The sequence below is a fragment of the Vanessa cardui genome, chromosome 27 (genome assembly GCF_905220365.1).
Source record: "Vanessa cardui chromosome 27, ilVanCard2.1, whole genome shotgun sequence".
NCBI lineage: Eukaryota > Metazoa > Arthropoda > Insecta > Lepidoptera > Nymphalidae > Vanessa > Vanessa cardui.
This window is the reverse complement of record NC_061149.1, coordinates 5,291,170-5,318,225: the sequence shown is the minus strand read 5'-3', so window position 1 is coordinate 5,318,225 and position 27,056 is coordinate 5,291,170. Positions and strand designations below refer to the sequence as shown.

Below are 27,056 nucleotides of genomic sequence, written 5' to 3'. Positions count from 1 at the left end.
ATTCAAAAGGGAAAAATTAAAAAAATGCTTTAAATACTGTACCTCAATCCATGTGTATATTGTAAATATTTGATTTAAAAATATTCTGTGAGCAAAAATAATATTTATTTAATTATATTATACGAAAGCACGAAACTTCTATTGTCAAAAATAATGACATAACCCGTAAGTTCGACGAGCTACGCTCGTCACTATAGTTTATTTTATGATTTGATAGGTACATAATCAATTGGTTTTCTTTTTTCTAGTCCGACGGAAGGCCACGACTGCTTGACTAGTCTGTGAATGTTAAATTTGAAGATTGACGTAGGATAAGACAACATTTTGACATTAATTTCGTGTTTAATATCATAATTCATAAGTATTTGAAATTAATTGTATAATACTGTAATATAATTCCGCAATAACACGTTAACGAGTATGTGATTCGTAGTTTTATTGTAATAAAACAGTGTTATTTAAAGTCCAAAGTGCATTAAGTAGTTTTCTCAAGTTTTGTGATTTGTGAAAATGTCTTTAGAAGAAAAATTCCACGCAGCGGTCAATGTTATCAAGAGTTTACCAAAAAGTGGTAAGTATTATGAATATTTTGAAATGTTTCGTTCTAAAAAACTTTATACTTTCAATATATAATTAATTACTTGATAGCAATCATATCAGTTTGACTATAATTACGTTTTGTTGATATCTTTGTACATCGTAATTCATATTGTAAATATTAAATATCAACTGCGTATATTTTGTTCTTGTAATTCATTATAGAATTAGATCGAATTTGGAATAAATTTTAAATATACTACAAACACAATTAATATATATGTAACAAAAACTGTTAGATCCAGGTGAGAGAAAGAAAAATATTGTCTTTTATTCATAATATAAAAACACCATACTTTATCAACTTTCCTTATTTTTTACTTTCCATAATCATGGTTACCCATGATAATTGAAACATATCTGTAAGCTCTAAAGTATCACTGCTTTTGATTCAACTAATTTGATTGAATGAACTTTTGAGTAAATTAATACTAAATTGTATCTTGGGATAATTTATAATGATTTATATTTGTAATTATAAGCCATTTTAAAGATTATTCTGTAAAAACAATAGTTGTTTTAGATAATTGGTAGATGTCCATTTGAACAAAAAAAAAGTAAATATTATATGCCGGCACAAGATCACTGTAAGTGATAACTTTGCCTGTTTCCATATAGTATGGAATTAAAAACAAATTATTCATACATATCACAATTATTGACTTAACTACATATAACAAGTTATATGGGTTACATTTACAAATCAAGAATATGTGAAATAGTGACCGAAATGCTGTTAGCATTTCCTCATAGAATCATGAATTTCGAAAAAAGAACAAGTACTCCTGTTATAAATGAATAGATAAAAATTAATCAAAGTGTAACTTTTTTTTTATTAATACTCAAAGGTCTTAGTGTCTAGTTACAAAGGGCACAAAGATGTAATTCTGATTTGATATTGCTTTAGTATTTTCTGCCAGTCTCTGACCTTCGGATGATGTGTCAATAAATGTAGTTTCAATAATTTATTTACTTGGAATTGTTATGTTTCTTAGTTTATAAATTGTTAAAGCCTACTTTTAAATTTACTTCAATTATTTTTTGTTATTCTAATATTTTACCATTCTGTTGCCTTTATCTATGTTAATGTGTAATTTTAACCGGTTTATTTATTACCTACATGTCTTATTACACTGTGTGTTGCCTTTTTAAAGGAGAATAAATTCATTAGCGAACAATGTTCCTCCCAACTTTCTAGAACCTTCAATTATTTTCTATATTGAATAATTTACAAACAACAACAGCCTGTAAATTCCCACTGCTGGGCTAAAGGCCTCCTCTACCTTTGAGGAGAAGGTTTGGAACTTATTCCACCACGCTGTTCCAATGCGGGTTGGTTTGCCACAATTCTGCCACACATGTGGCAGAATTTTTATGAAATTTGTCGCATGCAGGTTTCCTTACTATGTTTTCCTTCACCGCTGAGCACGAGATGAATTATAAAGACAAATTAAGCACATGTGTATCATGTAAATTATTCATTCATGTGAATAATTTACATGTGTTTTTAATTTTGAAGGATATATATAAGGTTCTACTGTCTCTTATTAGAGTTTTAGTTCAATTTACAATTCTTATTGGACCTAAGACTACTTCAGCTGCTCTGCTATTGGTCTGATTGGTGATTCATTAATTGAGATAGGTTCTTTTGAAGCCAGTAAGACTGTCAATACTATTATACCTTCTAAGTAACTGAATCATAACATAGATTTCGAAATATAGTTAAATATATATGTATAAACTTGTGTGTACAACAATATTGTGTTGACTATACGCACCATTAAAACTTACATAAGAATAGATTTACGCTTAAAATTATTTACTAAGTTAGATATGCAATGTTTTCAAACATACAGTTACTGTTGTATTTGTGTTGTTGTTCTTTGTAACCCATGCTAGCCTCACTGCGTGCAGATAACCTTTTGATATTAAGTATCAGTTTTGGCGAATAATGCTTAGTGGTGTTCGACATAAAACGACTTACATTATTTTAGTAAAATTTCTTTTTAATGTATTTATTTTATGTTATAGTTTGGCAGACGACCATATAGGCTACCTGATGGTAAGTGGACACCATCACCCATAGACAATGATGCTGTAAGAAATATTAACTTTTCTTTACATCGACAATGTACCACCAACCTTGGGAACTAAGATGTCCCTTGTGCCTGTAGTTACATATTGATAGTTCTATTGGTGTAATAGGGCAAGTACATGACGCTCATGCCGTTCCATCGCTGATCACTACTTATTACTACAAATTATAAAACAAAATCCTCCATCTGTTTGTCTGTGTGTATGTTCACCAGTGGAGTTTATCCAAACTATTGAAGGGATTTTCATGCGGTTTTCACTAATGGACAGAAGGATACATAAGGAAGTTTTAGGTATATAATTTATTTAGGTTTTTAGATGTAAATAAGTTGATATATAACGACAATTTGTAAACATGTCGGAAAAAAAGTAACAAAAAATATATAAATAAGAGGTAAAAACAAAAAAAACTTATGTTCACCGATGCGAAGCCTGGCAGTCCGCTAGTTAAATATAAGTGTGGCGCGCATACTATATGCGTTACTTGCTATACTATTGCTATTATAATATTATTATTATCAAAAAATATAGATTTATTTTGATGAGAATCAATGTTTTTAGTTAATTCGTGTTCTTTTTACGGATAAATTAATTCAATAATAATAATCGATTTCGATATTAAAGATTTTTGGCTGACCAGTAAAGATCTTTTATGATTTTTTTTTCAATATATGTTGCCAGTCGAACGTTTGAAACCACCTACATCAAATAAGGAAAATGAAATAAAACTCGAAATATGAACTAATCCCCACGACACCGGTTTAGATCTGGAATTGTTCACTTTGCAGATTTCTGGTGCTTTAAAGCGCTTTTTCCGCTTGCTGGTAACGATCATGATATTTTGTTCGCTCGAAGTGGTATCTCTTGCTCTTTTTAACGGGTCATTGTGTTATGAACACAAGTCTTCGATAGCTTAAATTAGGAATGCACGTTCAAATTTGCCTTTCTCTGTGCTATGGCACAGTAACAACAACAGCCTGTAAATTCACACTGCTGGGCTAAAGGGCTCATTTCCCTTTGAGGAGAAGGTGGTACAATAAGTTTCAATACTAATATTTATTTGTCCATTTCTCTCTCCGATTTACCAGGATAGACGAAGATCAAAACTCAGTCTTTCAAATATTAATCATTGTCATCATCAGCCTGTAAATTTCCCACTGCTGGACTAAAGCCTCCTCTCCGTTTGAGGAGAAGGATCAGGCCTATTCCACCACGCTGCTCCAATACGAGTTGATGGATACACATGTAACAGTCCTCACGATGTTTTTCTTCACCGCCGACTACAAGATGAATTGCAGACACAAATTAGGCACATTAAAACTCAGTGGTGCTTGCCTGGGTTTGAATCCATAATCTTAAAGTTAAGATGGACGCGTTCTAACCACTGGGCCATCTCGACTCATGACATTATTTGCCAATAACTAATGTTTTTTTATAAATCCAGAAACGAAACCAAAATAATTAGTAATGAGCTCATAAAAATATTACTATGATATAAAAGTATGAAAAATGTGCCTCCAAGATATTTTTTTTTAATAATAATAGAAGCAAGTGTTCGAAGTAGATCTTTATCTTATGATACTTTCGAAATATTTTGTTGGCGTAGATAATTTTTACAAGTAATCTTAACATTTTGTATCTGGCAGTCTATATTCGTATTTCATTGTCTTCAATACCGTACCTATAACCGATCGACTTATTCGGTATACATTTAAGCACTAGGTAGGTATATTTAAGCGCAAGCTGTTTTTAATAATATTTTACTAACAAAGAGGCACTACGTGTTGTACCTTAGTCTCGTTTAAAAAAAAATAGTATCAGATTTTTTTTTATGAGGTACTAAATAGGCAAAGGCTTATTCTGTTACGTCCAAGTATTTCATTGAAACTATAATATTTAATAAATGAGAACAAATGAATGAATGAAGTCCCAATGAGTTACTAATTAGTGATTCCACACAAGCGTAACACTAGCTATGCCATAATCGTGACTGTATTTAGTGTAGCTTGTTATATAACTCAGTGTAAATTTGAGTTTGTTAGCACGAATAGTTTGTTGTTTATTTTGTTAACAATAATTATTCACATGAGGACTTAAGATAATAACAATTTAGACATTGTATTGACTGCAATATCAAGATTGAAAAATGAAAACTTGAAATTATAAGTAACTAGTGACCCGCCCTGGCTTCGCACAGGTGCAATGCTGATACTAAATATACTACAGAATTTTTCTTGTTTCTTTACTATATTGTACATGTATTATACACAAAAACCTTCCTCTCGAATCACACTATCTATTAAAAATAAAACCACAGCAAAATATGTTGCGTAATTTGAAAGATCTAAGCATACATAGGGACAGACAGCGGTAAGCGATTTTGTTTTATACTATGTAATGATATACATAACTTAACAGTTGTAAGCCAGCTAAGATTATATGATATTTCAAAGTATGACGATTCTGTATTGGTAAAGTAAAGTAAAAAGTAAAGTAACAACCTTTAAATTTCCCACTGCTGGGATAAGGCCTCCTCTTCCAATCAGGAGAGGGTTTGGAACATATTCCACCTCGCTGTTCCAATGCGGGTTGGTGAAATGCACATGTGGCAGAATTTCGATGAAATTAGACACGATGTTTTCCTTCACCGCCGATCACGAGATGAATTATAAACACAAATTAAGCACATATATATATAGCGGTGCTTGCCTGGGCTTGAACCCGCAATCATCGGTTAAGATGCACGCGTTCTAACCACTGGGCAATCCCAGTTCATTGGTAGCGAGTCACGATCGTAAACGCCTATTTTTTTTATTGTAACAGACAGACGTGTAAATGGTCCACCTGATCGTAAGTGGTCACCCCCACCCATAGACTTTGTTGCTGTAGAGCCACTAACCATAGTCAAAATTTTTATAAATTCATAAATTCAAATCATTGCTAATAAAAAAAAAATTGGTCTATCTGTATAATCTATATACAAACGATAAAAAATCGTGGAATTAATACTTGTTGTCTTCCAGGCAGGATATATTAAATACATATATAATTGTATGTAACTAACATGACTGTATTTTTAACTGTTGAAAAGGAGTAACTACTGATTTTCTCGCCGGTTCTTCTCGGTAGAGTCTACTTTCCGAACCGGTGGTATCTTCACTTCATATAGTTGTTAAATAACGATTCAATAGTGTTCGTAAAAGCCTCCTTGAATAAACTATACTTTGATTGTTTAATTGTTTGAAGTGCCTCCATGTAACCAATGGCGTAGCTATGTGAGGATGGGCCCCAGTGCATAGAGAAAGAATTGGGCCCTCATCCCCTCTTTAACTAATAACAACCCTTTAAAATTATAGATATCAAATAAGAAATTTGGTGCGCAAGGTCGTATTTTTATAGCTTCAGAAGCTTAAAGCTTAATTTAGAGGGCCCCCTGAACTCGGGAGCCCTGGTGCATTGCACCACCTGCCCTACGATAGCTACGTCACTGCAAATAACAATGGTTGCCTTGAAAAAGGATCAAAAGAGACTAAGTATTGCTCTTTCGAAGTTTAATATCTTTAATAATGTAGAATGTAAACATTGTCGTAAAACAATATACAAAAAAAACAATAGCAAATCTATAAGTACCGGTTTTTAATTTCATATGTGATTATTAAAAATCGATACATTACTTATATGTTATATTACTTGTATGTTTTTAAGTAATTAAATAATTTCCTCCTTCAGAGTTCCTTATTTACTAGGAACTCAAAACCGTACGACGTTGTCCTTCATTATATTGTAAGTTATTTTTTTCATATATTTGTTGCCATTTGTGGACAAAATGAATAAATTTATTTTTTCCAATGATAACGATATATTTAGATATGTTTGTTAATTATTTACGAGATTCAGTATTGAATGCTCACTGACTGTTACAAATTAAAAAAAGCGCTTTCTGACACGCTTCAAAAGATGTACCGTCTACTAATATAAGAAATATGGTTTAATTTTATTACGATATTGCAATATTGAATAATTTTAGAGGTTTAAACGAAAATTAAGAAATTTAAAGGGAGTTTTTTTATACACTGGCAACTCTTAAGTACAGAATTCAAAACCTTTGAAATGTCTAACGTCTTGTACACAATATGTCCACACATTAATGGCTTAATTTGTCTCATCTTGTAAGTTCCACGTATTCCATCTATACTCCAGCCAAATTCGATGTGGAATGTTTAATAACAAAGCGTTGCTTAGCAACCAACGTCAGGCAGATGCTCTAAACATTTTTACAAATATGTACAACAATTATTTTTGATGTTAATAAAAATTAAAATTGATGATTAATAATAAAATATTTAAGACAAAGGACTAAGCGCATTCTTGGTTATAATTATAATACTTATGATCATCTGGAATAATGTAGATCTCAAAAATAATACCTCCAATTTTAAAATGATATCAGAAATTACCTCGTAGTTATATAATTCGCTTTATTAACTTTATCTATCGCCTCCCAAACGACAGGACTCATTAAGATTAATTTGAAACAGTGATTTTAGTGCTATATTTATGCTAGCCAAAACAAGATATCTCTTTTTTAATCTATGTGTAATGAAACGTTGTGTGTAATGTTAACATTCTTAACCTGTTGTGGTTATACTACCATTATAATACGACTAAAAATATACTCCAACAATTACGAAGAGCCTGTATCGCTATTATATACCTTCCTATATCTGCCAATTGCTTAAAAAACACTCCAAATGTTACAAACCTGCGATTTCTTTACGTCAGTATTAAAATATAGGGTTGTTAGTTTTGTAGTAATGTTATAGTTGTAATTAAAAAAATTTAAACTTTTATTTTAAGCTAATTTTCATATAAATTATGTATTGACCGGCTAAATAAATTTTTTTGATTCTGTATTAAATTAAAATTTTTGTGTTTAAACAGGAAATTGTGTTATAATGAATATAGTTGTAATTATAATAATATTTTTTTTTTATTAAGACTGTATCAACCCTAATTATGATGACACATGGTTTGTTTACTAAAATTCCAGATCGAATGTGGCTGGAGTATAGCTGTATTGGTTTGAGATACTAACATAGACACATACATAACAACTAACATAACAAACCTCTTTGCATATTGAAATATTTGTATTTACTTTCCCATAGTGTGTGATGCAAGACAGACTCGCTTCATTATGTTAGCGAGATTTCAGAAGTAATTAAGGATATATTCTCTTTTGTATCAATGGTTTTATAAATTGTCGTCCGCGACAACTGACGTTTTTTTCTTTCAGATTGATAGACGAAGGTAGACGAGCAAACAGCCCGTTTGATGCTTACAACCTATCTATATAAATCAAAATATAAGGAGAACCTTTTTCTTAAATAAATACTCAACCAATAAGCGTGTGATGCGTTCAGATTTCTTTGTAAATAATGTTATTATATTGAAGCGGCGCTTCGACTACTTTAAATTTAGATTTGAGTGATAAGCATTTATTTAATGTTCTGGCACAAAACAATACGAAAAGACAATCCAAATAAAGAACCAATAATCACGAAATATATTATCTAGTATCAAGGATAAAGTTATATCAAAAGATTAGCATATGATTAAAAGTTAATTTGTATTATATTTCGTTATCAATCTTAATTGTATAATGTATTAGTGATAACATTTCTAATTCGTAAAAATTACTATTTAAGTTTCGATGTTTTAGGTGTTTACTTTGTAATATTTAATAGAGAAATCTCCACAGGTGGGTAATGTAATGTGACGGTCTTCCCTTAGACATTTCAAAGTTAGGAGTCTTGCAGGTGCATTCCCGCCCTTTAGTAGGGCCTAAAGTAGGTTTTCTTGAAGGTTCTCAAGTCATATCGGTTTGGAAAAACGACTGCTGAGCTTTTCTTACACGTGGTAGCGGTACAAGGCTAAAAATGACGTATCTAAATAAAAACGTACGTGCAAGCCCGATGTTTCAGATGTCCATGGGCTTTGGTACTCAATAACTCATAAGATGAGTAACTGAAAAAAAAATACTCAATAAACCATAAGATGAGTATCCTTCTCGTTGCCACTCTTATTTGGACAGTATTCGCCTGGCCTTCCACGATAGAGCTGAGATGGCCCAGTGGTTAGAACGCGTCCATCTTAACCGATGATTGCGGGTTCAATCCCAGGCAAGCACCGCTGATTAATGTGCTTAATTTGTCTTTTTAATTCGTCTAATTGAAGGAAAACATCGTGAGGAAACCTGCACGTGACAAATTTCATAGAAATTCTGCCACATGTGTATTCCACCAACCCGCATTGGAACAGCGTGGTGGAAGTATTTACAGGCTGTTGTTGTTGTTGTTTCCACGATGGACTCATCAATATAAGCTATATCATGTATATTGCATACGTTTTGATAATGTTATCTCTTTCCTGCAATCATGCATGGGTATATAATTAAACTGACCCAAATTAATTGTTATATTTTAAAGTTATATAAATAATAAAGTTTTTATACTTGTTATGTGATATATTCCTTTGCCTCGCCACTTTTCACATACTAGTGCATTACGTAGCTAGAGGCCATACCGATCTCCTTAAGGCCATCTGAAATAGAACACGTGAGGCTTCATCTCTCGAGTTCACGTCCTTATTATTGAGTTATTATGGGACTTCAGGAACTTTGATGGTGAATATCAATGCGACAAGGTTTCAGGTTGATTGAGCTATCTGTCAATTTTCATTGTCTTGGATTATCTTTTTCCTATTACCAAAGTAATTCGAAAGTGAAATTATGTCATTTATTTTAGTGGAGTACGCTTTATATTTTTGCTGGAGATTGTAGTAGTGAATACCCTCGAGGACGTCTAGGATATCGAACGTATATTGTGTTGTTTCTACAATACGAAATCGATCTTCAGCTGAAGAAATAATCTGTTATTCTGAACGTTTTTCAATGCGTCTATTACGTATAATCTTTGCCCAAAATCGCCTTATCAGAAGAAAGTCATAGATATGAGAAAGCTTGTAGAACTTCGGTCATCCATATAGATGCCGTATACCATAAAATCTTGACTCATTTTTATTTGTAAATGCTAAATGAGCCATCCCATGGCAATAATCACCACTGCTCATTAACATCTCTTGCATAGTCAATGCAATCAACCTAGGCCACTAAGGTCACTCGTCCTGACATCGAATCGCTCACCCTTAAACCCGGAACACAACTATACTAATAGTCCAGTGATCGGTAGACTTACGGTATTGTAGCAAACACAATATTACGGCCAGATATGCTTTACCAGTTGTTGGAGAAATTGAGGTTCACTATTCCCATCGAGGGAATGTAAGTCTGCCGATCAATACCTCTCAGTCTATAAGTGTTGCTGTTTGGTAGAATATTGGACGAGTGACACAGACGAGCTTGTATAAAACCCCAAACGAATAAAAATTTGTCCATATTGCAAAGATTCTCGTCGTTTATTTTCAAAAGCAATAGATAATTTGCAGATACCAGTTCGTCCGGGCGAGAGCTGGGAGCAACATATTGCACATATCGTCTGACATACTTATTTTGAAACTCAGTCTTTGTTAACTACACCATTTTGAAATCTAAATTTAAAACACATTAGATATACATTCAATGTAGATTACAAAATTTTGATTTTTTTTTAACTCATCTACGATGGCAAAGTTTCTTACAAGATGTATTGGTACAGGTGAAGTATTAGGTTACGCAGTAACAATTAAAAACAAATTAATAATATGCGGTCGTGTTGAAGAAGAATGTACAGTCAGTGTAAGAAAACCTTCGTCAGATTTCAAACTAATTCTTTTATCAAGTCTTAAACTCTTAGTACCTTTTGAAACTAAATCACTAAACTGACAACTGAATATAAATTAAACTTACATAGTATGATAACTTGGTTCAAAATAGTGTAACATCTTTGGACTACGTCTAGTTTTATATCAACATGAAATATTTTTAATGCCGCAATTATTCAAGACAAATTTAAATCAGTTATGATATCTTCTGCAGAATTGCCTAAATATTGCTGTCAGTGTCGTATAATCTCGATCGGTAAACCAGATTATCGCTCATACTGAGCACACGAAAAGAGTCACCTTTAGGTGATGAACCGTCTCTTACCCCGACTGTACGTAAGAATTAAAATTGCTTAGATTATTTATATATCGTTTGTTTGTATTGACTCACTACAAAAAAACTGAAACAAATGAACTAACTTTATTATCTTGGTGTGCGTGACAGCTACGCTTGACACACGCCAAACGTCAAACTACTTTACTTGTGTGCGTTTACTTAGTAGTTAAACGTTGCCCAACATTTTTCTCGAGGAATAACTAAAAGAAAATGGAATATTTAGGCAGTACTGCGTTATCGGTACATTTCTAGTATACTTTTAAACGGTCATTATCAATTACTCAATTAGGTGTCCTATTATTAGAGCAGAATTAAAGTAATATTTCTTATCTAAACAGGAAAGAAATAACTCAAATTAGCTGAATATGCGAAATCAATTATTTACACTGTTTACAGATCTTATCGATATATCACACTGACAGATGTAAGTGGAAGAGTAGGAATAACAAAAGAGGTCCGTTGGTGCCTAGCCTCCTTTGTTATCTTACATTATTTAAGTTAAGCTTACCTTGACTCTGTATCTTTTTGTCAGTCCGATTAGACTATAGTAATTGTATTTGCACGTACTCGTGTACTATAATATCTCCTTGCCTAAATTCAGGCGATTCAGCTTCATAATACTGAGTATACTTACAGAGTACAGATTATGTTTGCATATACAGAGTATATTTGTCTTTGGCGGGAGAATTAGTGATGAGTGGTTTATATACGTTTATTGTAGCTCTTGATTAATTATTACCCTACCGTATTGTATCGACTGCCGCGATGTTCTTGTAGGTATACATGAGACAGCTGATCTCAAGATCCTAGGTTCATACTTCATCGGTTCGAGTTCAATAATGGCTTACTGGGGTTTTTTTGTCAATAAAATATCCGTAGTCGACGAAAATTTGGAAGTGTGTATCTCCGTAATGAAATCTCCGATGATCCTTTCGGATTTGTTTCCTTCGTTCCCAATGGATTATGTGGGTAAAATTGCACCACTGTTTTCACACAAATAAGAAAAATAAGGTCATGTGTAGTTATCGGGTCTCCTTTGAGGTTGATGGTCATGATTGATTCTGAACAGGATGACCTTAATATAATCTTTTAGAGATTGGTAGATGATTGATACAGATCAGGATGGCATTCATAAAATTTGATGTTTTTGCGTTGATTGAAAATTTTGCACATTTTTTGAAAAAATCCTTAAAGAATTGAAATGAAATAAACTTAAGTTCGTCTACGACTTGGATGGTTTGAAATCGATATCTTCAATGACGTTGGACACTTGATGGGTCACATCGATGAATATTTAATACCTAAATGTTGCTATGTTACAAAGTTAATTAATTATAAGTAGCGATTTGTGGAAATCTTATATGACCTTCTTTCTTCTTATTTGGAATATATTCTCGATGCGAATTGAAATTAAAACATTAATCATGAATTCAGTCAGGATTTCATATAAATTGGGTTTGGGCACATAATATTATTTATACATGATAAAAAAGCGTGGATTTAATAACTGTCCAAGCAGGGTATATTAATTTAAATAATTGTATTTAATTAACATGACTTTGTATTTTTTAAATGTTAAAAAAGAGTAACTACTGAGTTTCTTGCCGGTTCTTCTCGTTAGAATCTACTTTCCGAACCGGTGGTAGCTTCACTTAATTGTAAAATGACGATTCAAAGTACTTGTAAAAGCCTACTTGAATAATGTTTATTTTGATTTGATTTGATTTAAATAATAATCAGTAAGGGTAAAATAGTGGTATACTTGAACCAACAACGATCACATTTTTATAATAATTTTGGAACGATTTTTTTTCTAGTTACTAAACTTAGTTTAGGAGGAGGGGTCATGAATGTCCTATTAGTAATTCTTCAACCTCATTCACTCATATTCTGGTAGGCCATTGGCTATTTCATATCTTGTAATAATTCTAAAACTTCCAATTCGATTTTTTTCAAACTCAAACTCTAATTACTTTATTCAACTTAGAAGAATTACACTTTCTTTTTGATGGTCAAATTAAATACTACCACCGGTTCGGAAAAATTAACACAACGACCTGAGAAAAACCGGCAAAAAAATCTCAGCGAGTCCTTTTTTTTGTCAAATTGATTACATAGGTACATATTGTAAATGGATAGAAACAGCCAGGAGGCGATCGTAAGTGCGAAGATGCGAAGTAAGAAAGGCAATTTGTGTCGACAAAAACGTTTCAAATTAACGTGATGCCCCTTTTTATGTTTCTTGTATGTTTGTGTAATTAATTGATAAGGATCAATAATTCGTTACAATTGAATTGTTCAAAAGAAATATTTATATTATATCTGTGCGCTGTTAGATAAAGATAGACTGCAAGCATTTATGACGTCATCTAAAAATCATATGAAGCTTTATGTATCTATGAGTTTTGGCCGCGTTCGATTTAAAAGACAATATTTTCTTAGACTCCGTGGACATATTACGATATATCTAGAAGAATTTGGAACATGTTAACTAATTAAATGGCCTATGTGTATCATGAAACTTTAAACTATTCTTACCGAAGAGAAGTAAAAACATTTTTTACTGGAGCAATTACTATCTTCTCTTATAATACAAATGAAAATCAAGAGTAAAATAAATCACTCAAATTATGTAATGACAAAAATGACAAATTTTCCATGACTCAGAAACAGTATGTCGGAAGCACCCAAACTTCGCGCCTAAAAGTAAATGCGCGTTCTTTTTTTGAATGTTTTATGCAACAAGGTACGGTCCCATTAGGCGATAGAGCTATTATAATAATATCAATTCAATTCTTTTTTGTTTAATTTAATGGGCAAAGACACACAATAACTCCTCACTTTTAATTATAAAGGTAGGTGCTCTACTAATAAATATACGAATACCGGTTTCTTTAAAATATGATATCGTTGTCATACTATCTTAAAATAACGGTTACATAATATATAAAGTGGAAAGGAAATATAACAAAAAAAAAATAAAGTAACGAAATAACTTTTCGGCTGTACTTTCACTTTTGCTTTTGCTTATCTGTGATTGTTGTATAACGCGGCTCTAATACTAAACGCATTAGATTGTGTATGGCCATAATTTCCCCTGACCATTCGATTGTCATTTGTCGAATGGTGGATAATTAAAAAGAATATCAATTGCGCATGGTCTCTTATGGGATGTTTTAATACAATGGTAGTTTTTACACATTTTCCAAATATAGTTCATGTTTTGCCGCCTCGGTAACTGTACATTTGACAATCAGTGTGCCTAATTTTAGATGAAATTGTACAATTATGTTGTGAAAGTTGGGGTTATACGTACGTTATTCTATCACGCAAAAATGTCTTTGACGGAATTGAAAATGTGGAATGGACATTGGGTACCTGTTCTGCCCTTTATTAACAAAGCCGTTTAAGCTTTTTTTAAAAGGGAAGCAAAAGTTGTCAGAAATTCGTCTTACAAACTACAAGCCCATTATCGTCTTTGCCTAAAGGGTATATGGGGACTCCCACTGTCAAGGGTATCCCAAAAGACTTATATAGATAGTATATATATTAATGTAACTGTCGTTGGCCTCATTAATAGCCCTGTGAGGTAAAAGTAGTTGTACCCCAGAGCGCAATGTGTAGTAGAGGATGTTAAGAAAATAGGCTTCGTACGGAATGGGCTAAGACTACCCTGAAAAAGTAACACAAACTTATTAAAAAAAAGTATCCGTAATTTTTTGAAAAATCGACGACTGCTTGATGTTACGGATTGTTTAATTACTCAATTTAAAGTTGTAAAATGATCTGTTACGGGAAGTTGATAGGTCATATCGTCAATAGAATCTTTGAAGGTAAAAACGCCGGGAATATTTCTAAAAACTATTTGGAACTCAAATACGTGCATGCTAATGTAATATTTTTTTATTTGAAGAGTGATTCTTTCAAAATTTCGTGTCACGCTCGTGATTGGCAACCGACTTGCGGTGCTATGTCTATGTCATAGTCATAGTGACATCACTATGTCTATGTCTGTCACTATACGGTGCATGATTTTTTTTTCACTTAAAGGATTTTTTTGCACTTTTTAACAAATATTCTTCCAATAAAGATTTATGCTTGTGCTGGGAGTGGACGACAATAGCCCACGATATTGTATCGCGATACGTGAAAATTGTGTAATAGTTGATGCCTCATATCACATTCTGACATTTAACGCTCGTGTTCAGCGGTCGATTCAGTTTTGAGTTAATTCTTAATTAATAAAGCCGAGATGGCGCAGTGGTAAGAACGCGTGCATCTTAACAGATGATTATGGGATTAAACCCAGGCAAGCACCACTGAATATTCAGGTGCTTAATTTGTATTTATAATTTATCTCGTGCTCGGTAGTGCAGGAAAATATTGTGAGGAAACCGTCATGTGTCTATTTTCATAGAAATTCTGCCTCATATGCCATCAACCCGCATTGGAACAGCGTTGTGAAATATGTTACAAACCTTCTCCTCAAAGGGAGAGGAGGCCTTAGCCCGGCAGTGGGAATTTTTCAGGCTGTTGTAATACTGGAAAGTGATCGGCTAAATTCGCTTGCATAAGTATAGCATATTTTTCTCATTACATCACCTCATACATCATAAAGCCTCATTGAGAGAACTCTCTCAATGAGGCTTTATCGACTCTGATGTGTATTTGATATATAAAAAGATGTACGAAATCTGTGATGGCTCAAAATCAAAGGTTATGGTACCATGTAGTATGTAGCTGAGCTATGAACAATAGGGTCAGGATTTGAGTTAGGGACTTTTTTTTATTATGGAATTACGTTTTAATATTTCGTAGGGTTATTATATTATACAAAATAAGTGTATGTATATAACTATGTAAGGATCCTTCACAAGTTTAGAATCCGTCCAGATTTATTATATTATAAACTAACGGTACTAAAAACTTTACGATGGTATTGAAAATGTATAATTTTTATGGCGAATCAGTTACGGTGATCGGTCTAACGGTATAAAATTTAAAGCGCTGCAGCGTTATCTATTGGTGAGTTACAGTCAAAATCCTGTAAATGTTTGTCTTTGGACAGACGGTTTGTTATTTAGTCAATTCTACCGCGTTGCAGCAATGTGTAACAATTTAATTGACATTAGAAAAATGCAGGATACCTCACGGTGTTTTGTTTCATCGCCAACCATTAGACGAACGGTAAACGCAAATAAGCACTTGGAAATTCAGTGTTTTTATCTAGACTTGAATCCACAATCTTGTTGTATTTAAAAGACCACCTATGACAGTTATTTTACATTTCTTACCACTGGATGTTACTTTCAGAAGAGTTGAATTATTGTCTTTTCAAAATAATTTATAGTTAACTTTACTCGAACCAATTACATTTGATTTGATTTGATTGTTCGGCAATGCATTTTCCTTTATTATTATTTCATTTTATTTTATATCGTTTGTATTCAATTGATTATAATGTAAATATATGTATAAATAGTTTGACGTTAATTCTTTGTTGTAATAATTTACATACACTGAAAATTGTCTCTTATGACGACATTGATATGGTCTATTTTTTAGTTTCGTTTGAATCGATACTAAAGTTGCTCCCAACCTGACCTTTCGAAGCATTAATAATTGTTCATAGTTGATTCATTATAATTTTAAAATTTGGTTAGTACAATATATAGAATCTAGACGACCATTTTGGCTAAACTATCTTCTTTTTTCAAATGTCAATTCAGTCGTGGCAGAAAGAGACGAATGTATTTATTACACCTGCTACTCAACGTTTATAAGTACAGCTTATTTCAGTGGATGTAGGAAAAAAGATGAACAAGCCTTAGATTTACTTATTTCATGTGTTTTTTTAATAACTCCGCTATATTTTGCACTACTAAGAGTTTATGATTAATATATTTAATAACTATTAATTTTCACTTTAATTGTACTTTCAAAATTCTGACAAGTTTTTTCGGCATATTTTAATTCATAGTTATTATCATGGATAAGTCAAGCTCTCAGCCAATGATATTGCGTTAAATTGTTGTGCCGTTCTCTTATGCCGTTAATTTTTTTATTTGGTCTATAGAAAACTAAATAATGTTTTGTTTAGTGTGTTAATGTGTGTTTGCGCAGTGTTACGTTGTTGGTGATGATACAGCAGAGCGTCAGCAAGAAAATGACCGAAGATTATCGTGTACAAATACACCAAAAAAAAAAATCTATTAAATTTCCAAAAAACAAAACGTTCGAAAATAATTGTAGTAATATCCTTGGGGCTGAATATAATAAAATATTCAGCCCCAAATATATGAGCAAATCTCATCTTCGATGCTGCCATCCCCTTGGACACATCGATCATCTGTGGCTCGGAGCTATTGTTTTATTCGTGTCACATACTTATAGATTTGGTACTGGATACACTTTATATAATATATTTATATAAACATTACTTATCCAGTCATAATATTTTACGTTATGGTTATCACTTAGCGCACAAACGTGATAATACTTACACGACACGATATACATATATGTATATATGCTAAATATAAAATATGTAGGCAGATATTAATGCTGTGTTAAATAATGTCCAAGGGATATTGTCTACCAAATTTTTGATCTATCATATTATGTCCCTTGTGCCAGTAGTTACACGGCCTAACTTGCCATCAGATGGAACGTAATAGTGTTGATATAAATAAGTATAAATGAAAAACGATTATATAGAAAATGCAACGACTATCAAACAAAGTAGGTTGCGTTCTTGTATGCCAACAAATAGTACTGTTTTGCGAAATGTTATGTGTGCCCAAATATTATAATTACACGGTATTACCTAGACAAGCGTGCATAAAGCACAATTACAAAAGTAACATGCACACCAAACAAGTCACATGGAAATCTTGCAAGCGCGGTGGAAGATTGACCAATATTTTTTGTATATTATTTTGGCTATTAGTTTAACTCGCATAATACATATCGATTGTTTTTCCTTTCAGGATCATACCAGCCTAGCAATGATATTATGCTGAAATTCTACAGTTACTACAAACAAGCGCTAGAGGGACCATGCAATAAGGATAAGCCGGGATTTTGGGATGTTGTCAACAGGTAAGATGAACAGAATTTTTCTCTTTATCAGTTTAGTATGTCTTGCATGCCTCATTGATCTTGTCGTCGAAGCCCAGGCTCTCTTACCTCTCGAGTCGTGTAAATAAAGATTCATTGGGTACTTTTGTCACTAAATTCTCAGTAGCTTTAAAGTTGTGTTAACACTCTCTTGCCTTGGATAGCACGCGAAGTCATTCTGTCATGTATTCTCTTGGCTCGACTCCGATTGTTTTCTTGTCGAATGCGCTGTCAAACAAGTTCAGTAATATTTGCGGAAAACCCGAGGAAACTAAGAATAACTCCTTTTAAATAAAAATATATGTTAAATGTAAGGTGTGCTAAGGTTTTTCTCCCTTTGAGAAGATTTGTAGTTAACACGCTGATGTTGCGAGTTTGTAATCAGACACATGCAGGTTTCCTCACGGCGTTTTTCTTCGAAGACGAAATAAATTACAAACAGATGTTAATCACGTTGCAATCATCGGTTAAGACGCACGCGTTCTTACCATAAGATCATCTCACTTGACATTTCACATCACAAGTATGACTGGACATCACTGGTTTTCATGGGTACGCCACTCTGAAGTCCCGAGTTCGATTCCCGGCCGAGTCAATGTAGATTATCAATAGTTTTCTATGTTTTCATGGGTCTGGGTGTTTGTGGTACCGTCGTTACTTCTGATTTTCTATAACACAAGTGCTTAAGCTACTTACATTGGGATCAGAGTAATGTATGTGATGTCCCATATTTATTTATTTTTTTCATTTATATATTATTTACCGTTTCTAGAGCGAAATGGGAGGCGTGGAAGAAATTAGGTGACATGTCGTCGGAAGAAGCGATGCAGCTCTACGTTAATGAGTTACATAAGGTACAGGATATTTCCATTAAGCCTTTCTCATTGTGTTATTCAGACAATCATTATAAGAAGAGAGTATGTGCCTGATAGTCTAAACGCTAGAATTTATTTGGTAATGGGCTAACATTGTTGATAGTGCTGTATTTAGCATTACCGGGTATCTGCTTTACACCGTCATAACATTATACTACCGCAATTGTTGAGTTACTGTTTGAAGGGTGGGTGTGGTTTGAGGGTGCGCCGGATTACAAGCACCAGATACATAAATCTCTCAAATTTATTGCGCATTGAAGTCATAAGGGGTTAATGTTACTTACGTCGCAATGTCAAAAGTGGTTGTGACCATTGGATCCGCTGGGCCACAAATGGTCTGTTTGGATGTTTTATTTTAAGTAGCGTATATTTGGAAATACTCTTTCTTAAAAGTTTTAGTCATTTATTAACATAAGAATTAATAACATTAAATGCTTAAATATATACAAATATGAACTAAAACTAGTTACTATATAAATCTTGACGGCGTGGAATGGTGGCAAGAATGCTAGCAGCATTTCCCCGTTGAATCGCAATTCCGATCCTCTGGGCAAAAAACGAACCAGCCCTCTTGTCACCAGTGGAGGCAATGAGGCGAGGTGTTATACTTTTGATGAAGCTTTTTGCACCACTACTCCAGGTCTTTCTTGGAAAAAAAGATCTTGGAAAAATGCATGCTTTTTTTACATGGGACTGATAAGATGATAAGTTTGTCGGAAAATTATGCCTGTTTTAATAAGTTTAATCAATTTTTACCTTGTATCATGTAGTTGAATAGATTTTACTAATTATATTTCAAATTAAAACATCACAGCTGTTGTATATTACTTGAGGTGCAGAAGCCTCTTTATTTTTTATAAATACTTTCGATTGTAGTGTTTGTTATAATGATTGTGTTGTTTAGTAATTAATGTCATTTTTCATTAACCTTTCCTGCTATCGAACGAGTCGGTTGAGGAGGTAAAGAATTTTGATTATTCCCTGGCAAAGTTTTTATTTATGGAATAAAAAGGTTTTTCAAACTTGACCTTTGTGTATGACCCAAGAACAGTCCAAATATATCTTAGCAAGTAAATGGGTTAGACGTTACATGAATTTGGATTAGTTATCTCAGATTTGACGGAAGAAATTTATCGAGATGGGGGTTGGGACGAAGTTCTTTTATGCGACTTACAGTAGAGATTAGTGACAGAAATGGACAGAGAGAAGTCACGTTGAGAATAATCTTTAAACGCCCTCCCTTTCTCTTTCTAATGTATATGGCGATATAAATTACTCTTTGTCGACCGCATCATTAGGTCTTAATCGTCAGTTAGGCATAAAAGGTAAATGTCTTGTCCTAAGATACATACTTTTCCTTGGTATTCCATTCGTACTTCCATCTGCTTACGAAACAAAACATATATTTTAACTTATAATGACCACTCAATGATAATAACGAATATGAAAACACGTAGTTTAACGTTTTTTTTTTTAATTATTATTCCAATTGACATGTTCATCAAGAGTCAAAAAAGGAATTACTTTTATTTAAACTATATCTAGTAGACTAGGAAGTACAAGATTAATTTTACGTGTTACTGGATTTATTTCGCGTTTTCGGCCATATTTAGCGCTTGTACGTAGCTTCTAGCTACAAAAAAGGCCTATGTCCTCGGAATACAAGCTTGCTTCATAACAAATGGCATCAAATTTATAACATTAAAACCTTTTTTATTATTACCGTATTAAATCATTTCATTAAGGATTTTAAAGACAATTTTATCAATTGTTTTTATGAGTGCCAAATAATTGTTATGTCTGTTATTTTATATATAATACATAGCTAAAGCAACTTCGTTCCAACCGGGTCCAACATACATCTCGTTTTGAAATGTAGCATATTTATCAGTTTCCGTTAGTATAGATGTTTGATTTTATTTAGTTAGGTTACCATTGTCTAGAATTCCTTCTATTCTGCCAAAAAATTGTCTGTTTTGACGGTAGTTTAATTTATTCACATGCACAAGGGATACAACATCTTGTTTTATCTTTGTCAGCTTTCCTGTTAAAAATATAATTAAAAAAAAAATGATCTTTTTTTATTTCATCAGATAGTGGAAACGATGTCGTATAACAGAGATGTCGCTTCCTTCCTCTTGGTCAGCGATGAAGAGGAAGGTTTCCCAAGCGCAGACCTTCAACTGGTGGCCGGTGATATCCTCGCGAGGTGTCGGAACGATTCGCTCGAGAATTCGCCCGTATGTAAGTATCTAATAGATCTGTAATATGTTTATAATTGAATTGAGAATTGCTACGCTTAGTGGCATTGGGCCCCACATTGCTCGAAGATTATACGGCCGATGGGGCCGTCGAGTTCTCGAGTGGACATCAGACATCAGTGTCATCGGACCGGTGAGGTCCAATCGTCGTGATGATCTAGGTCTATGTGCAGCAGTAGACATCCTACGGCTGAGATGATTATTATGTTAATAGTAACGACTTAAAATTACTTGGAACTGTTTAGTGCTGGGCAGTCATTTTTCTGCTTTGTCAATATTATAGAAAACTAATGAACTTTTTCTTCAACTACACCACTCAATCTCCGTGGTCGAGTATTGTGTATATCGGTAACATATAATATACCTAATAAAATATAACTATAAAACTGAAATTCCTGACAGATCAAGGTCTGGTTGGGTTTTCAGAGGATTTTAGCTGAAATAGCGAGGACAAATCTTAATACATTAGTTTTGTCAATGTATTATGACGGTGTATCGTTTCTTGTGTGGGCTGGTCACGTGGCTAGATATGACGACAGTCGTTGGGCTATCAACATCACGAGATGGAACGAAGCTAGAGCTAGAAGGAGAGGTCGCCTGTTCGCTCGGTAGCAGGATTGTGGCCTACACAGGAAGGGACTGGATGACGTCTGTCAAAGACCAAGCCAAGAACTAAATGAAATTAAAATACGAAATGAAATTAAAATAGTTTAATTTACTAAATTTATGGGTCACAATTTATGTCTGTGGAATAAATAAAGCTATTTCATAATTATTGTTTCTCAGATTCCCGTTCAGTGAGTGGCGCGTCGTCCCCCACGCAAGACGCGAGCCAACCGCGCGTGCGGCACGACTCCGACGATGAGTTCATCGACACCGTCGACGATACCGTCGTGAGTATTGTGAATCTGTCGGCATATTGTCATCATCGACATTCTCTTTAGAACTGGAGTCAGGGCTGTCAAAAATATCCAAAAAAATACTATTTTTCATACTTGTGAATTTTGGAAAAAAGTAATTGGAACAAGCACTCCCTAATTTAGACAAATTCGACTGATAGTCGAAAAGTTGTCTTCAAAAGTATCGATATCTTTGTAATATTTGTATTTACGCTAAATCAAAAAATACGTCTTGGGCTAGAACCGTTCTGAACTTTGGACAGCTTTGGCCTATGTCCCGAGATGAGAACGTTGAGTCGTTCCATTAAAATACTTTATTATGTTATAATTTCAGTTTATTATATAGTCTTATTAAAGGATATCCATACTTGTATTACTCTATACTGATATATTAATCAATAATTTTTTGGAAAGCATTTAGCAGAGCATCATATAAATTAATGTAACTTTTGTTTACCTGTAACTTTTTGTAAAGCATATAGCAGAGCATCATATAAATTAATTATTTACCTGTAATACTCCTCCGATAAAACAGGCAAATAATATGTCAACCTAATAATAGTTTTGTCTTAAATTTTCGCGATTATTACACATTTAAATAAAACTAATTATAACGGATGAATCGCGTATATTAATTATTTTTAAACATCCCGACGTTTCGAGCACTTTGCAGTGTTCGTGGTCACGGGTAGACCGGGACCGAAACGTCGGGATGTTTAAAAATAATTAATATACGCGATTCATCCGTTATAATTAGTTTTATTTAAACTAATAATAGTTATTATTTCTATAGAACGAGATCGAACCCGTCCGAACGCAGAGCCCCCCTCGACTCAGCAACGGCCACGCGTATCAGATAACTTCTCAACTTACACGTGAGTAGTTTGAGATTTACTTTAGGAGCTTATGTTATTCCTGTAGAGTATATTAACTGCTTTAGAAGATAATTTTAGACTAGTTAGGTTCTACTGACGAAGGAGCTGTGTGTACCGCGGAAGTGAAATTTCAAACATCTTTACCGCGACACGAAATTAATGAGCATAAAACAATTATATAATTACAGAACCTGCATTTTCATACGTAAAACTATTCATAAAAATGTCCATACCGAACTACAATTTAATAGCAACAAAAAGATTGGGCGCCCCTGCACTCGATAAAGTCTCATTGTTTTACCTAAAACTCGCACAAAGTTCGGTCAAACCGCAATAACATATGACGGTGCGCGACTTTATAACGAGATACCCTCAGTCATAAAAAATATTGATTCGCTAGATAAATTTAGAAAGAAACTGTCTCATTACATTATTGCAAACACATCTGTCTGACTATGTAAAAGGAGTAATGGTATTTGCAAAACGAGGTGATTTTTTGTTTATGTATTATTTAATGATTTGTATGTTATTTCCAAAAATAATAAATGTAAGTACGACAACGAATGTCTGTAAATTGTTTGTTTTTTTTTCAATTATGTTCTCGTGTAAGTGATGTAATTGTTTTTATGAGAATAAATAATCTTTAAACCTAAACCTAAGTGATCAAGATTAGGTATCCCATTTGATGTTCTCTCTCTCTCTCTCTCTCTCTCTCTCTCTCTCTCTCTCTCTCTCTCTCTCTCACACACACACTCACTCTTAAGAAACAGTACAAAGTTAGACAATGTATGTATTGTTTAAGAATAACTATGGATTCTGAAATATATGTAAACCATTTTATGAATGCACCGTCAATATATAACAATAAAGTGATATACACGCTTAACACATATGGCGTTAAGTAGGTAGGTAAGGGTGACTTGGGCCTCTCAGTTAAAGGGACCTGATTCTTCCAACATTTAGAGAATCTATTGACTTATGACTTTATAAGATCTGTTAGATCTCTTAAGTGTACGAAAATGTATCACATACATATAAAAATTGTATATATTTTGCAAAGCATAATAAAGAACATGGCTCCTATTGATGTATATATATATTTATATATATATGAATTGTAATAAATGAATACACTGTATAATATGGCCTTGTGTTTTGGTCTTCCAGATCTGAAGGTATTGGAACAGTTGCCAGGCGTGCTGGCGAGACTAGAGGCGGACGTGGCCGCTCTCAGGAAAGCAGTGGAAGGCGACAGGAGGATATTAGACGTGAGAGCGCTTTGATTACTCTTCATAATTACGTCATATCGTGCCAATTATTGTACTATAACATCATTATATGGTATAAAACAAAGTCGCTTACCGCTGTCTATCTCTATGTATGCTTCAACAACAACAACAGCCTGTAAATTCCCACCGCTGGGCTAAAGGCCTCCTCTCCCTTTGAGGAGAAGGTTTGGAACATATTTCATTTCATTTTTGTTCCAATGCGGGTTGGTGGAATACCCATGTGGCAGAATTTCTATGAAATTTGTCACATGCAGGTTTCCTCACGATGTTTTCCTTCACCGCCGAGCACAAGATGAATTATAAACACAAATTAAGCACATAAAACAGCGGTGCTTGCCTGGGTTTGAACCAGCAATCATCGGTTGAGATGCACGCGTTCTAACCACTGGGCCATCTCGACTCAAATTGCTGAAACTATTTCGATGAAATTTTGTATGATAGTTTGGACTTTAAGGAATGATATTGACCAATTTATCTGTGTCTGACACTAGGCATGTAGTTTGAACAGTGCTGACAACTTAACAATAAAGTATGACATTAAAAAAAAGTAATAAATTATAGAAATTATGCCACATGTGCGTTTGCGATTGGAATATTCTAGACAAATTACTTGGTGGTAGGGCTTTGTGCAAGCCCGTCTGGGTAGGTACCACCCATTCATCAGTTATTCTACCGCCAGATAACACTATTCAGTATTGTTGTGTTCCGGTTTGAAAAGTGAGTGAGCCAGTGTAACTACAGGCACAAGGGACATAACATCTTAGTTCCCAAGGTTGGTGGCACATTGACGATTTAAGGAATAGTTAATATTTCTTACAGCGTCATTGTCTATGGGTGCTGGTGACCACTTACCATCAGGTGGCCCATATGCTCGTCCGCCAACCTATACCATAAAAAAAATATTCCACAACGCTCTCAAAACTTCAATAGGAGGGAAGAGGTTTTCAACCAAGAAGGTTACATATACAGGCTGTTTCTTTTTTATTATATTTTTTGTTTTTTTTTTGTTTTCAGCAAGTTTCCCGCGGCTGGCGGTGGCCGTGGCAGGAGCTGAGTGCACCCACGCTGATCCTCATCGCTGTGTGGCCTTTCGTCGCGTATCGCATCGCTTCCCGACTGCAGCGCAGGAACACTTAACCTGAATGTGAGTCTTTATAATCTATCCCATTAAAGATATCATTACTCTGATCCCAATGTAAGTAGCTGTAGCACTTGTGTTATGGACAACATAGAAAACTAAAAATCTTTTCTTCATGTATTCGACTGGGAATCGAACCCGGGATCTCGAATTGCCATACCCATGAAAACCGGTGCTTACTCTATTCGATCACGGACGTCGTCGAATTGTTTTAATTAGACAGAGTTCCAGACATTATTATATAGACTGCGTTATAGTACCATGCGTAACGTTTCCATCCAACCCTAGTAGAACCCTAGTAGAACCCTAGTAGATTTACTAAGGCGTACCAGGCTTCCTGGTCTGACGTCATACACCGACGAGTCACCCCCCCCCCCCCCCCCTCTTCATATGAAGAAAACAAGTAACATGTTTTTTAGCGAGAAGAACAAAAAGGATAGGTATACCAGCGATTAATCATCCCTTAAATCACTAATGCGCCACCAATCTTGGGAACTATGATGTTATGTTTCTTGAACTGACTCGTTCACCCAACTTTCAAAGTGGGAGGTGCCTTCTACTGAGCCTTATGGCCATGTAATACTAATACACTAAATATTATAGATCTGAATTAAAGAGAAACGCTCAACTCTGCTCCTCTAAATAAACTTAGGACGTACAAAACACATTGATTCTGGTTTTAATAACAACAACAGCCTGTAAATTCCCACTGCTGGGCTAAAGGCCTCCTCTCCCTTTGAGGAGAAGGTTTGGAACATATTCCACCACGCTGTTCCAATGCGTGTTGGTGGAATACACATGTGGCAGAATTTCTATGAAATTTGTCACACGCAGGTTTCCTCACGATGTTTTCCTTCACCGCTGAGCACGAAATGAATTATAAAGACAAATTAAGCACTTGAAACAGCGGTGCTTGGCTTGAACCCGCAATTATCGGTTAAGATGCACGCGTTCTAACCACTGGGCCATCTCTGCTCTGCTAGTTTCAATAATAATTATATTTTGTTCCAACAGGTACTACCAATATTAGGTGCGTGTTATGTAGACGTTGTGCGTTGGATATTCGACAAATTGTGATTTTTTACACAAATAGTTTTTATATGACTTAAATGTATTTTTCTGTTGTAGCAACACAAGCTTCTTTTTCAAGTTTTTTTAAAGCAAAATTAAAGGGATTTTGTTAGAATTGGGTAACATTATACATGAATTGTTTATTTTTGGGGATTTGTGTAATTTTATATGTATCAATTTTTTCGGTATTTAATATTTATTTATCTTTTAAAAGTGTAGTTGAATGTTTGAATGTTTAGGATGTATTGTAATAAATGCTAGAAATTTTGTCTTTACATTTTTTTTTGTCTGAAATAATTAAGTGTTGCTACACTATTTTTCATGATTGTCGATCTTATTGCATTTTTATGAATGTAAGGAAAAGACTATTGGTTTTAATAATAAAATGTCCAATATTATTATGAAATACTTTATGTAAATAATTTTGTTCAAATAAATATAATATATATATTTTTCGTTTATGAAATTTCATCACCCAAATGTAATGGATTTGACTGAAATATTGTCTTCAATGAGTTTTATATTTGAAATACAATTGTGTAAAAATAAATATGCGTAAAGCACATATTATGGAATTACTAATATGACAGTTATTTTTATTTTTTGTATAAAATAAACATATTATTAGTGTCTAGAAAATAGTCCTGACAGACTTACCATCGGTTACTACTTACTACTTA

The 27,056-nt window shown here is 33.8% G+C and overlaps 1 protein-coding gene across 1 annotated transcript; it reads left to right on the top strand.

The window, feature by feature from the left end:
- The first annotated feature begins 179 nt into the window (after window positions 1-179).
- Window positions 180-26,554, top strand: LOC124541212 (acyl-CoA-binding domain-containing protein 5). The gene is made up of 9 exons (XM_047119084.1): window positions 180-571; window positions 17,839-17,950; window positions 18,741-18,822; window positions 20,937-21,087; window positions 21,891-21,997; window positions 22,797-22,878; window positions 24,046-24,146; window positions 25,182-25,311; window positions 26,320-26,554. The coding sequence occupies exons 1-8, from the start codon at window positions 511-513 to the stop codon at window positions 25,302-25,304; spliced, it is 819 nt and encodes a 272-aa protein (XP_046975040.1). The 5' UTR covers window positions 180-510; the 3' UTR covers window positions 25,305-25,311; window positions 26,320-26,554.
- The last annotated feature ends 502 nt before the right edge of the window (window positions 26,555-27,056 follow it).

Bases quoted from the DNA above. Each gene is read 5' to 3' on its own strand.
- LOC124541212 (XM_047119084.1), top strand. From the start codon at position 511: ATGTCTTTAGAAGAAAAATTCCACGCAGCGGTCAATGTTATCAAGAGT. The intron at 18,823-20,936 runs GTACAGGATATT...TTATTTCATCAG, and splicing joins ACGTTAATGAGTTACATAAG to ATAGTGGAAACGATGTCGTA. The intron at 21,998-22,796 runs GTGAGTATTGTG...TTATTTCTATAG, and splicing joins ACACCGTCGACGATACCGTC to AACGAGATCGAACCCGTCCG.